The sequence below is a fragment of the Salvia splendens genome, chromosome 9, assembly GCF_004379255.2.
Source record: "Salvia splendens isolate huo1 chromosome 9, SspV2, whole genome shotgun sequence".
NCBI classification, from domain to species: domain Eukaryota; kingdom Viridiplantae; phylum Streptophyta; class Magnoliopsida; order Lamiales; family Lamiaceae; genus Salvia; species Salvia splendens.
The window spans coordinates 11,456,839-11,470,432 of NC_056040.1; the positions used below are offsets into that span (position 1 = coordinate 11,456,839).

Below are 13,594 nucleotides of genomic sequence, written 5' to 3' on the forward strand. Positions count from 1 at the left end.
TCTATAAATATCAAAGCATTCCCACAAATTAATCCACAAAAAAAAACTCTATATTTTCACTCAAACACTCTCAAATACTCTACATTCTTCATCTCAAAACATTATTCTTCTCCCAAATTTAATCCATTCATGGATCCATTTGAGTAAATGCGTCGAATAATGGAAGAATCGCTAGAAGAAGATCAACGTAGGGAGGAGGAGGAAGCCGCGGCGCCTCAAAGGCGATCCCGAACTTACATCCATCGTAACCGGGAAGAAGCCGCCCAAGGTTGGTACGCGATTACTTATATGAGAATCTGGTATGGGGAGAGACCTACCTCGCTCGTTATAAATTGAGAATTTGGTACTCATCATATCTTAGACAAAAAAAAAAGAACAAAACCAAAAATTAATAGATACACGCATCATCAGTACAAGTTCCCACTTCGTACGGCCCAGACCAGACCGTATATGGTCAGAAAGTCAAACTAATCTTCACTCATTGGTACTCACTCCTCAAACGACAAAATTTACTTTTATTTTCTCTCTCATCCCTTCTTTTCCCTTTTTCCAAATTCCACCCTGCCCAAAACCCACCGCTTTCACGCGTCTTCTAGTTCTCCCCAATTATATAATCCCCCATTTCCCTCTTCTTTCCTTAGCAGATGCCCTCTGCAATTTCAATCTCCTATCCCTAATTGTTTGAATTCACCATTTAATTTAAGAAGATGCCATCGTTGGAAGACGGAGAAATGTTTCTGCCGTCGACGCCGGGGAAATTCAAGGACAAATCCATCACGATGCACCGCCAATTCTACCGCTGCTTCGCCTCCACTAGCACCATGTTCCTGTGGGCCCTCTTCCTGGTGGCGCTCACGGCCGCCTATTTAAGCTTCCAGTCATTCGTCGACTCCGGCAGCCGCTACTTCTCCACCGCCTGGGGCGGCATCCAGTGGGAGAAGCAGGTCCGCGCCTCCGCCCAGATCCGCCGCCACAACGGCGTCTCCGTCCTCGTTACCGGCGCCGCCGGCTTCGTCGGCACCCACGTCTCCCTCGCTCTGAAGAAGCGCGGCGACGGCGTCGTCGGATTGGACAACTTCAACAGCTACTACGACCCCTCGCTGAAGCGCGATCGGAGAAATCTCCTCAATTCGCAAAACATCTTCGTTGTGGAGGGCGACATCAACGACGCGCGGATGCTAGCGAAGCTCTTCGAGATCGTGGCGTTCACGCACGTGATGCATCTGGCCGCGCAGGCCGGGGTGAGATACGCTATGGAGAATCCGCAGTCGTATGTGCACAGCAACATCGCGGGCCTCGTAACCCTTCTAGAAGCCTGCAAAACCGCCGACCCGCAGCCCGCAGTAATCTGGGCCAGCTCCAGCTCCAGCTCCGTATATGGCCTAAACGAAAAAGCCCCATTTTCCGAATCGGATCGGACTGACCGACCCGCTTCGCTCTACGCCGCTACTAAAAAGGCCGGTGAGGAAATTGATGGGGTACGAACTAAACCCTAATGGCAAGCCCAATAACAGTGACGGCCCATCAGCCCAGATCCCAAGAAAGAGTATCTGTTCGGCACCAAAGAGTTCGGCACGACCAAAGAGTTCGGACTCAGCCTACGGCTCGGTAAAAGCCGACCAGTCAAGCTCTCCTCTCAGATCGGCAAGAGCTGATCGGTAAAGTCCAGCAGTTCGGTCTCAGCATTCGACCGAACTAGGAGTTAGTGGACTCATGAAAGGCCTCCACGACCTCCGCTATACCCACGATCTATTTAGTGGTACGAAGCAGTTATTGAGCAGTTATTGCTCACCCACGATCTTGTTAGTGGGGCTGCAAACCACGACCTTAGTTCAATGTATAAATAGAACTTAGATCAGATAGAAAAGGGTTAAGCTCTCTAGAGATAAAATACCATATAGCAAGTCTGTGTTGTAAGCTGTAATCCCAGATCAAGCAATACAATCTTGCCCTCCCTTCTTCCCGTGGACGTAGATTTACTTCAGTAAATCGAACCACGTAAATTCTTTGTGTCGTAATCTTCATTCTCTACCAGCATTTACTAACATCAAAAATTCGCGCAATCATCACTGGCGCCGTCTGTGGGAAGCAGAGAACAAAATTTGTGATAAAGCGAATTTTTGATCCATTTTTTCCACCCAAAAAATGCATACCAGATCGCAGAGTACCCGTATTCCTGCCCGTGAGAACCAGGAGGAAGCCAATCCATCCCATAGGTCTGGAAAACAGCCTAGGGATAAATCCACCACCAGTTCTCATGGCGAAGGAACAAGCCGCTCCAAAAATCGTCCCACTGAGTCTTCCCAGCAGCCCGATTTGAATGAGGCTGTCAAGCAGTTTTTGGCGGCGAAGCAGGAGGAATTCTTAACCTTCCTGCGAAAAGGCCAAAAGCAGCCGGAGACGAAATCGGCGGATTCTCCTTCTCCCTCCGCACAAGAAAGTCACTACCGCAGTAGTGCCGTGTCTTCCAGGAAGAAGAATCCTCAACCCCGACATATTCCTGTTCCTCCTCGGTACCGGAATCACAGGAGAACTCAATCTCCTCCATACCGACGAGATATCGGATTCGCCGTGTACGGAGCACTGAAGACTCCGTTCTCGGACGACATCACCCGAACTCCCCTACCACAGAACTACCGAACTCCGTCGATGACTTACGACGGGCTCGTGGACCCTCACGATTTCTTGGGGCGCTATCAATATAACATGGCGAACCAGGGTCTCAACGAGGTCCACATGTGCAAGCTGTTTCCCGAGCTGCTCATCGGGAACGCGAGAAGGTGGTTCGATAGCCTCCCCCAGGGCAGCATCAGATCTTACCGAGATCTAATGGATGCCTTCCACAGGAGGTTCTTTCAGAAAGCGGAAGCCCGAATCACTTCGGCTCAGCTGCTTTCCATTCGTCAAGGTCGCGACGAAAAAATCAGCGACTTTATGACAAGATTCCACAAGGAATGCCTGCAAGTAGACGATCTCAATGATCTGCTTGTCATCTCGGCATTCCAAAATGGAATCCTGCCCGGAGCTCTCTACAGGAAGCTCGTTGAGTGCGGTCCGCAGACAGCTCAGGAAATGTGGGACATTGCGGACCAGTACTCCCGGGCCGATGAGGCAGACCGTCGCAAACGGTCGTTAGACAGCTCATCGGCCCGAGGAGACAGAAGGAAGCCCGATCATAGCGATCAGGGGCATCCTCGCCGGACTCCATTTGAAAGAATTCAAAGGGCTCCGGTGCAAGACAGATTGGGACCTCGTCTCAATCCCGAGAAGTCGCCCGCTCAGTTCGTACCGCTGAACAAGCCGAGAGCGGAAATTTTCGAACTGCACTCTGACCTATTCGAAAAGCCAAAGCGGATGACGAAATCAGCCGCGCGCCGACCACAGGATAGCTACTGCTCCTACCATCAAGACCACGGTCACGATACTGAGGAGTGCAGAAACTTGGCTGCAGGTATCGATGTTCTTGTGAAGGCAGGGACATTGAAAAAATACCGAAGCAAGCAGCCAAAGAAGAATAAAAAGCAGAGTGGTGCGAACTGCGCTCCTCAGGATCCGAAAAGGCAGCCGGATCCCGAAGACGATGACGAGCCGCAATATGATGGAGTAATCCAGACTATTGACGCGCTCCCTGCCGGGAAGACCAAGTCGTCCCTAAAGTCAGAACGCAGAGGCTCCAATCGAGAGGAGCCAACGCATAAAAGGCTGAAGCAGGACGAAGTGATTACGTTCTCGGCTGCTGATCCCGTCCCGGCCATCTCTCCTCACCAAGACGCCATTGTCATCCAAGCCGGAGTGGCAAACAAACTGATCCACAGGGTGTTTGTGGATACAGGAGCGTCGGTTAGCATTCTTTTTAAAGAGTGCTTCGACAAACTAGAAGTGGACCCAGCTCGGCTCAGTCCGGCTCCGCTTCCCCTGAAGAGCTTCACCCAGGAGGACACCCGCCCTGAAGGTATTATCAGCCTTCCGATCACGGTGGGGAAAGCGCCTACTAGCTCCAGTACGATGATTGAGTTTTTCGTGGTGAAAGCTCGGTCCCCGTACAACGTCATCCTGGGAAGAGACTGGCTCAACACAGTTCGGGCCGTTTGCTCCACCTATCACCTCACCATCAAGATCCCTACTAAAGGAGGGATAGCGGTCATCCGAGGTGACCAAAAGAGAGCAAAGGAATGTCTGCAAATTGCGCTTAGAAGTGCCGAGCAGTCAGATCGGCACCACCAAGCATAGCAATCACAGCAGCCGGAGTCAGAGGCGATGACCGAAGTCATACCGGAGCCGAACTCGATGACAGTTCAGCTGTACGAAGACGATCCATCCAGAACGGTTAAGATCGGCTTCGCGGGAACGCCCCTACTTCGGGAAAAAACCATCCAGCTCCTCAAGGAGTATAAAGACGTCTTTGCATGGTCTCCGTTGGACATGACCGGAGTGCCCCCCGAGGTAATCACTCATCGGTTAAATATTGATCCTTCAGTCCGGCCGATAAAACAGAAGCAAAGACTCTTTGCGGCAGAACGAAGTCAAGTCATCCATGACGAAGTACGTCAATTATTGAAGGCGGATGTGTTATTCGAAGTGAAGTATCCTTCGTGGGTGGCCAATCCTGTCATGATCAAGAAAAAGGAAGGAGGATGGCGGATGTGCATAGATTTCACCGATCTAAATAAGCACTGTCCCAAAGATTGCTATCCCCTTCCGAACATAGATAAAAAAGTAGAAGCTTTGATAGGCTTTGAAATTTTTTGTTTTCTTGATCTGTACAAAGGATACCATCAAGTTTTAATGGATGAGATTGACGCTTCAAAAACGGCCTTCATTACTGATTTCGGCATTTTCGCTTATAAAAAGATGCCATTCGGTTTAAAGAATGCCGGAGCCACTTATCAAAGGATGGTAGACAAGCTTTTTCGGCACCTGATTGGAAAGGAGGTCGAAGTGTATGTTGACGATATAGTCGTCAAAAGCAAAAGCACTTCGGAGTACGAGCACAACCTCAAGTCCACTCTCAACGTGCTCAAGAAAGCCAACCTCAAACTTAATCCCCAAAAGTGTACCTTTTTGGTAGATTCGGGAAAGTTTCTGGGTTGTTGGGTTTCAAAGGACGGACTCAAGGCAAACCCCTCAAAAGTTCAAGTCGTTCAGAACATGGCAATGCCGAAGTCCATACATGACGTGCAAAGGCTAACCGGATGTCTAGCCGCACTGAATCGATTCCTTTCCCAAGCAGCCGAAAAGCAACTGCCGTTCTTCAAGGTGTTGAAAAAGGCACCAAAGTTCGAGTGGGGAGCCGAGCAGAAAAAGGCCTTTGACGAGCTCAAAAGTTATCTAGCCGAGCTTCCTATTCTCTCTGCTCCAACCGAAGCCGAAGTAATATTCTTATACTTAGCGGCATCGGATCAAACCATCAGCGCGGTGCTTGTACGAGAAGAAGGCCTAAAGCAGCTTCCCATCTATTTTACAAGCCGAGCATTAAGAGGTCCAGAAACCAGGTATCAACCACTGGAAAAGATTGCTCTGGCACTAGTAAATGCAGCAAGGAGACTGCGGCCATACTTCTATGCTCACAAGGTATGCGTCTTAACTGATCTGCCACTTCGGCAAGTGTTGACCAAACCAGAAGCATCAGGCAGAATCGCCAAGTGGGCTATAGAGTTGGGAGAGCACACAATTGAATATCTACCTCGGAAAGCCATCAAGGGACAAGCCTTGGCAGATTTTCTTGCGGAAGCAAAGTTCGATCAAGCAATTCCTGTTATTGCCGAACAGAAGAATTCTGCCAATGCCGAACTAGCACAGCCCTTGGAATCCGAAGTAGAGCCGCCGGACTGCTGGAGCGGATTCGTAGATGGAGCTTCAAACAAGATGGGAAGTGGAGCTGGTATTTTACTTGTCGCTCCCGACGGACACGAGGTAACCTACTCACTTCGGTTCCTATTCCCCACTACTAATAATGAAGCCGAGTACGAAGCCCTCCTGGCCGGACTCCAGCTAGCGCAAAGTCTGCTCGTCAAATCTCTCAAAGTCCATTGTGATTCACAAGTCATAGTAAATCACATGTTGGGTACAAGTGAAGCTCGTGACGAGAGAATGAAGAAGTATTTGGACAAAGCGCAAAGCATCAGCCGAGGTTTCTCCTATTTTCGGATAATCCGCATTCCCAGAGCGGAAAATAGCCGAGCAGATACCTTAAGTAAGTTGGCCTCAGATCCGAGCTCAAAGGCGGAAGAATTAATGCATCGAAGCATTGATGAAGCCGAGGTACATTCAGTATCCAGCTCGCCGAACTGGATGACGCCGATCTTGCAGTATCTGGATCAAGGACAATTGCCCGAGGATAAGAGAGAAGCTCGGAAGATCACGTGCCGAGCACTTCGGTACGAACTTCATGAAGGAGTCCTCTTTAGAAAGTCTTACCTCCAGCCGTTATTGCGGTGCGTAGGACCAGAAGAGACGGACTACATCCTCAGAGAAGTTCATGAAGGATCGTGCGGTAGCCACATCGGAGCCAGAGCTTTAGCTAAAAAAGTTCTGAGATGGGGATATTATTGGCCAACCATGGTACAAGAGGCAGTGCAGCTCGTCAAGAAGTGTACGAAGTGCCAAATTCATGCAAATGTCCCAAGGATGCCGCAGACCGATCTATACACTATGCAAAGCCCTTGGCCTTTCATGCAATGGGGCATAGACATAGTGGGACCACTTCCTCAAGCTCCTCGGCAAATGAAATTCCTTATCGTTGCCGTGGACTACTTCACGAAGTGGGTGGAGGCTGAACCATTAGCTACGATAACGAGCTCAAAGGCATTGGACTTCGTCTGGAAGAACATAGTGTGCCGATTTGGCATACCTCACATCCTCATCTCGGATAATGGGACTCAGTTCACCGACAAGACGTTCAAGAATTGGTGCCAAGAGCTGAACATTCAACAGCGGTTCACTTCGGTCTCCCATCCCCAAGCAAACGGACAAACGGAAGTAACGAACCGGATTCTGGTGAAAGGGTTAAAAGCTCGGTTAGAACAAGCCAAAGGACAATGGGTAGAAAATCTCCCTCAAGTCCTATGGTCCTATCGAACTACACCCAAAACCTCCAACGGTGAAACTCCGTATAGTCTGGTGTACGGCACTGAAGCCGTAATTCCGGTGGAGATCGGCGTACCCAGTCCCCGAACTCTAAATTTCTCCTCAGAAATGAATGACGACGGACTGAGAGCAGAACTAGATCTCGCCGAAGAAAGAAGAGAATTGGCGTGCATAAAAGCAGCCAAGTATAAGGAGCAAGTAGCCCGGTATTATAACAAAAGGGTGAAAAAGCTTCAATTTCAAGTGGGAGATCTCGTCTTGAGAAACAACGAAGTAAGCCGAGCAGAAAAGCTGGGCAAACTCGAGCCCACATGGGAGGGTCCGTATCGGGTGTCAGAAGTCCTCGGCAAAGGGTCTTATAAATTGACTTACATGTCAGGAGAACAAGTACCCCGAACATGGCACGTCTCCAACCTCAAGAAGTTCCACTTGTAAGAGACAAAGTCCGGTCAGTCTGTCTTGTGTCTAGTTCGGTCATAGGGGTACATGTTTTTATTTGTTTGTTTTTACTTGTACCTTTTACTTGTCGTTTTATAAAAAGTTTAAAGTTTTTTTCTTTCATCTTTTTCATTTTTTTTCTATGTGTTTTGTCTCTATATGCTTGTCGTCTCTTACAAATGGTACCAAGGTATATCGTTCTTTAAAGACTGATCCCCTTTTTAGATCGATTATTAAAGACTATTGTGAGTCCAAGCTTCTAAGGAGGATATAAGACCACAATTCAGCTTAACAAGCAGTCCGTCTGAAACGAACTGCAATAAGCCAACGATTGTGAGTCCAAGCTTCCAAGGAGGATACAAGACCGCAATTCAGCTTAACAAGCACTTCGTCTGAAACGAACTGCAATAAGCCAACGATTGTGAGTCCAAGCTTCTCAGGAAGATACAAGACCACAATTCGGCTTAAGAAATAAGCACTTCGTCTGAAACGAACTGCAATAAGGGAAAGTCCGATCCACGCGATAAACCTCGCCGAATTAGGACGACCAAGTTCGGTCAAAGAAGTTTACCTCATAAGACCGGGGACGACCACGTCTAGTCAAAGAGGTTTACTGCATAAGACCACTTCGGTTAACTGGGAAAGTCCGATCCACGCGATAAAACTCGCCGAATTAGGACAAGGGAAAGTTCGATCCCGGCGACAAATCGCCAAATTAGAACACAAACCAAGTCCGGTCAAAGATGTTTATTTCATCAGACCAAAGACGAGTCCGGTCAAAGATGTTTATTTCATCAGACCAAAGACGAGTCCGGTCAAAGATGTTTATTTCATCAGACCAAAGACGAGTCCGGTCAAAGATGTTTATTTCATCAGACCAAAGACGAGTCCGGTCAAAGATGTTTATTTCATCAGACCAAAGACGAGTCCGGTCAAAGATGTTTATTTCATCAGACCAAGGACCAAGTCCGGTCAAAGAAGTTTACTTCATAAGACCGAGAACAAGTACGATGAAATTTTTTCGCTAAGCTGTAAATACAGTGTTAGAAGCGAAAACAAAATTTCATTTTTCAAATCTTGTTCGGCATACAACTCCGCTACCCTACAAAATGGCGTTACGCTATTACAAAGGACTATTCTACTGTCCAGGGTTGCTGAAGTTAAGCCACCTATCTGCAAAATCCTCTGGAAGCCGAGTTCGGTTGTTCCGAGCAGATGAAGAATAAGCAGGTCGACGAGATGCTATCCTCGACCCAACGCCTCTTCCCCGAGCCCGAGAAGTCCTAACACCTCGGCGATGAAGAGTCTCTGCAATAAGCATCTGCTGATCTTGCTCGCTCATAGTCACAACTCCTCGGCGAATTTCAGTCCGTCCCTGTCTTGACGATTCCGGTTGCTCCTGAGCCCGTTCTCGTCTTGACGTTTCCGGCTGTTCCGGAGTTCGTTGTTGACTGGGAGTAGGATTTTGAACAAGGGAACCAGAGGTTTGATCTGGAGTGCGAGCATCTGTTGGCACGATATGCCGAAGGAATCTTTCTATGGAGGGGCGCCGAGAAAGAACAATGTTGTACCGAGAAGCCCAGCGCCGCAATGATTTCACAACTTGTTGGCAAGCCGAGCTCTCCAGCGCATTGTTCCTCCGGAGTACATGATATTCCTCCCACAGTTCGTCAACTCGACTCTGAACATCTGATATGGTCACTCCCCCGCGCACACGGATGTAATCCTCGTACGCAGTCCTCTCAGCAATGGTCGTATTCAGCTCGGCCTCCAGATCCTTCTTATCGGACTCTAAGTCCTTATTATCGGCCTCCAGCTTCACTAAACGAGCCAGAAGCTCGTCATTCTTCGTCTGATCGGCTATAGCTCTTTTCTCAGCTTCGTCTAAAGCCGAAGAGTACAGCCGTTTCCAGTGAAGTATCTCCATCTCCTTGAGTACAAAGCAGCTATATTAGTTCGGCAGCTGTACCGAGCAGATAGTAAAATACAACAGGAATAAAGGCGAGTACGAAAAGCTATACGAAGACAAGTGTAGAGAATTTTTCATTCACAAGGAAAATTTTTACACTAGGAGGGCTTCAAGGCCATTTTACAAGGAAGAAACTAGACTAAGAGAAGGGAGACGAAATCATACTCCACCAGCTTCGTCTCCGGCTCCTTGGTCTGGTTCAGCTTCTTTCTCCTGAGCTACCTCAGCCTCGGCCTCGCCTCCTGCCGGCCTCGCCTCCGCCTCCTGATCGGCTTCCTTCTCCGGATGCCCGGCCCGCTCGACTTCGGCCTCCAGCTCCAGCGGCTCGGCCTCACCCTCTCCGTTGTAAGTCGAAGCGGGTGAAACGGGTCCCACGGAGGCAAAGATAGCCTCCAGGTTCTCGTCCCGATCAGCTCGACAACTCCGGACTCGGTCTGCAGAAAGCAGGACCGAGGATGAAGCGAGCTCCTCAAGGAGCGGCAGATTCTGAAGCCGAGCTGCTATCTCTCGGCTGTACAGAGGCAGCACGACGTCGGCCCCCTGCTCGCCCTTATCGGTAATTAGCCTTACCAGACTACCGACAAAGGCCGAGAACTGGCTGCTCAAAAAGAGTTTCTCCGTGTAAACACGGAGAGCCTCCCCCTGGGCAGCCACGGCGGCAGCATCCCTCCGTTTCGTCTGCTCTCGCTGGATGACGAGCTGGTTTTTGGCAAACTGAGCTTCATCCTGGGCCGAAATCCTAGCAGCTCTGGCTTTCTCAAAGTTAGCCTCAGCCTGTTCGGCCCGATGACAAGCAGCCGCCAACTTCCTCTGCATCTCAGCATAGTCATTGGACGCTTTGGAGAGTTCGACGGCGACGAGCTTGGAGAGCATATCGTTCCTCTGAAAATGGATAAAGAAAAAAGTCAACAAAGGGGCCACAAAAAATACAGGAAAAAAGCAAGGCCAGAAAATCAAGAAGAGAATTCACCTCGGCGAAGTCCGTGGGCCATAAAAACGGCTCACAGATATGTTCCGAAGGAGGCGCCAAGACCACATCTTTCTCTGGCGCTCTCGGGGGCTTCTGGGCCTTCCCCTTCCCCTTTGCCGAAGTCGACTCCGGCTTCTTCGGATCCGAAGAGGTTTTTTGCCTTTTCGGAGTCCTCTCGGCATCAGACGCCGAGCTGGTGGTTTTCGGCCTCTCCGGCTCCTTGGACTCCGAAGATTTGCGGCTAGCCTTATTCAGCATGTACACTGCCAAAAAGCAAGAAAGCAAAGTCAGATTTTCTTCGTTAAAGCAGTAGAGCATAAAGATAAAGAGAAATCCTCACCCTCGGCCTCTTCGTCCGAAGACGAGATGTCGAACACGACGTCGCCCTTGACGAGCTCAGACTCCGTGTATTGTTTCCTAACTATGGGAATCTTGTTGAGCTCGCCATCGAGCTCGTCCAACGGTTCAGGCCGAGGATGACGGATAACGGACTCCGGCCCTCTCCAGGGAAAACTAGGAGCCGCGGTCCTATCATAGTAGAAGAAGCGATTTTGCCACTTCGGCCACTTCGTTTTACAAAAGGCCCTAAAGGGCTGTAAAGGGATCAAGTAAAACCAAGACCCCTTCCTCTTAAATTGAAAGAATTTAAGGATCGCCTTCAAAGACAAATCCCTTCCTAACCTACGGAGTTCGGCAGCGAAGGCCGACAAGTGCCTCCAAGAGTTCGGAGTCACTTGGCCTAAAGGAAGCTGAAAAAAATCTAGTAAATCTATAAAGGCAGAAGGGAGGGGGAAACGAAGCCCGCATTCTAAGCAGGCCTCGTACACGGTGGCGTACCCCTCCGGCGGGGAGTCAGCCCTATGATCACCGTCAGGTACCACCGCCTTCCCCCCAGGAAAAAAGTATTTTTCGGGTAGGGATATCACAGTATCCTTACTCAAAATACTATGGAAATACTCTACGGTCTTCTCCCCGGACTCTTTCCGGCCAGAAGACCCCTTATCCCCTTTCCTACCGCTACCCGACTCCGAAGAAGAAGAAGACATTTTTCTTACTTTTTGAAGGTGAAGAAAGTCTGAAGAAGCTCTTGAAAGCGGAAGAAAATTTCTCGAGAAAGAGAGAGTATAGAAGACGCAACAGCAAAGGTGTTCAAATGAGGAAGAAAGAGCATATTTATCAGATTCGGGAAAGATTTCGAGATCGTTGCGCCGTTTCGAATCCCACCTTTTCCGGATTCAACGGCCGGATTTTACTGTCGCATTTAATGCAGGCACGCGCAAGGCACGTCCCCTGACGTCAGCCTCCCCCTTACCATTATCCAGAATGCCGAAGTGACTCACCTCGCCGAAGTGATTCACTTCGCTTTTCGGGGGGGTAGTGATGGGGTACGAACTAAACCCTAATGGCAAGCCCAATAACAGTGACGGCCCATCAGCCCAGATCCCAAGAAAGAGTATCTGTTCGGCACCAAAGAGTTCGGCACGACCAAAGAGTTCGGACTCAGCCTACAGCTCGGTAAAAGCCGACCAGTCAAGCTCTCCTCTCAGATCGGCAAGAGCTGATCGGTAAAGTCCAGCAGTTCGGTCTCAGCATTCGACCGAACTAGGAGTTAGTGGACTCATGAAAGGCCTCCACGACCTCCGCTATACCCACGATCTATTTAGTGGTACGAAGCAGTTATTGAGCAGTTATTGCTCACCCACGATCTTGTTAGTGGGGCTGCAAACCACGACCTTAGTTCAATGTATAAATAGAACTTAGATCAGATAGAAAAGGGTTAAGCTCTCTAGAGATAAAATACCATATAGCAAGTCTGTGTTGTAAGCTGTAATCCCAGATCAAGCAATACAATCTTGCCCTCCCTTCTTCCCGTGGACGTAGATTTACTTCAGTAAATCGAACCACGTAAATTCTTTGTGTCGTAATCTTCATTCTCTACCAGCATTTACTAACATCAAAAATTCGCGCAATCATCAGAAATCACCCACACCTACAACCACATTTACGGGCTATCCATAACCGGGCTCAGATTCTTCACCGTATACGGACCCTGGGGCCGGCCCGACATGGCGTATTTCTCCTTCACCCGTAACATTTTACAGGGGAAGCCAATCACGATCTACAAGGGGAAGAATAACGTGGATCTAGCCCGTGATTTCACCTACATTGATGATATCGTGAAGGGGTGCATCGGGTCGCTTGATTCGGCTAAAAAGAGTACGGGCTCCGGGGGGGAGAAACGAGCCAACGCCCAATACCGGATCTTCAATTTGGGGAATACTTCGCCGGTGACGGTGCCGATGATGGTGGGGATTTTGGAGAAGCAATTGAAGGTGAAGGCGAAGAAGCATATGGTCGAGATGCCAGGAAACGGCGACGTTCCGTTCACTCACGCGAATATCAGCTCGGCCCGAAAGGAATTCGGGTACAAGCCCACGACCGACTTGCAAACCGGGTTGCGGAAGTTTGTTAGTTGGTATTTATCATATTACGGCTACGATCATGGCAAATCTGTAAAGTGAATTTCATTCAATTGTTTAGGATTAAATTTTTTATTTTTTTAAGTGAAAAAAGAAAAAGAAATGGATACTTTTCTTTTCTTGGAGATGAATAGTGGGAAAAGATGCACTTATCATCTTCGAATTTTTTTTTAAAACTTTTTTCCTTGTTCTTGAATGAAAAGTCGTTTCTGCTATATTCGTTACTTCGTGGCATCTCAATTATTGAGACACCCTTTACTTTAGTCATTATTGTTTTCAGTAATATTTTAGCAATTAATGATTTCTGTTTATGACAAAAGTGTGTGTAGCTGTTATTTCCGTTAAAGTTAGTGTCGAATTTTTAGTGGCTAATCAATAATTGATTAATTTAAATCCTGGTTTTTAGTTTGTAGAAATGACCGACTGATGTAGTATTTCATTTGTGGTGTAGCAGTAGCACAACTCATGAACAAGCCCTGCCGACTTGAAAAGGAGACATACCATAAAATATCCTAATATTTGAACTCTTTAGTAGTAGGAGTATAATTTTGTTATTGGTATCCAAATTCAAATATTTTTTTAATAGTATCGAAAAATCTTTTTTTAATATTATAATGTTATAATGTAGACGTGACCTTATGTAATATCTAG

General features: G+C 48.2%; 1 protein-coding gene across 1 annotated transcript; it reads left to right on the forward strand.

Moving 5' to 3' along the window:
* Positions 1–525: 525 nt before the first annotated feature.
* Positions 526–12,985, forward strand: LOC121749147 (UDP-glucuronate 4-epimerase 1-like). Its single transcript, XM_042143745.1, has 2 exons — positions 526–1,473; positions 12,447–12,985. The coding sequence occupies exons 1-2, from the start codon at positions 708–710 to the stop codon at positions 12,983–12,985; spliced, it is 1,305 nt and encodes a 434-aa protein (XP_041999679.1). The 5' UTR covers positions 526–707.
* Positions 12,986–13,594: the final 609 nt, after the last annotated feature.